Below are 252 nucleotides of genomic sequence, written 5' to 3'. Positions count from 1 at the left end.
TGAGAAAGTGTGTGAGCTCCAACAGATGTGGTCCATCGGAGCCTGTGTGTGTCCGGATAAACCTGTCTGATGGACTTTGTGCCCTCGAAGCTGCTCTCCCTCCTGACTGGTCCAGAGTTGCTCCTGTTCCTCTTTAATGTGTGGGGGGTCCGGCTCCTCCTGGTCCAGACTGGAGCTCCACTCCTGCTGCTCAGGGGGAACCTCTGGTTTAACCACCGACAGCTGCTGGACGTCTGAGGAGAAGAATCAGAT

The 252-nt window shown here is 56.0% G+C and overlaps 1 protein-coding gene across 1 annotated transcript in view; it reads right to left on the bottom strand.

Moving 5' to 3' along the window:
• Positions 1 to 252, bottom strand: part of LOC116686520 (transcription factor TBF1) — a 6,873-nt gene that overhangs the window by 3,689 nt on the left and 2,932 nt on the right. The window contains exon 2 of the mRNA XM_032511539.1: positions 63 to 233. Within this exon, the coding sequence (XP_032367430.1) occupies positions 63 to 233 (171 nt within the window). The remainder of the gene's footprint in view (positions 1 to 62; positions 234 to 252) is intronic.

The sequence above is a fragment of the Etheostoma spectabile genome, unplaced genomic scaffold (assembly GCF_008692095.1).
Source record: "Etheostoma spectabile isolate EspeVRDwgs_2016 unplaced genomic scaffold, UIUC_Espe_1.0 scaffold383, whole genome shotgun sequence".
Classification (NCBI taxonomy): domain Eukaryota; kingdom Metazoa; phylum Chordata; class Actinopteri; order Perciformes; family Percidae; genus Etheostoma; species Etheostoma spectabile.
Note: the sequence above shows the minus strand (reverse complement) of the source record. Positions and strands in the feature narration are given on the sequence as shown.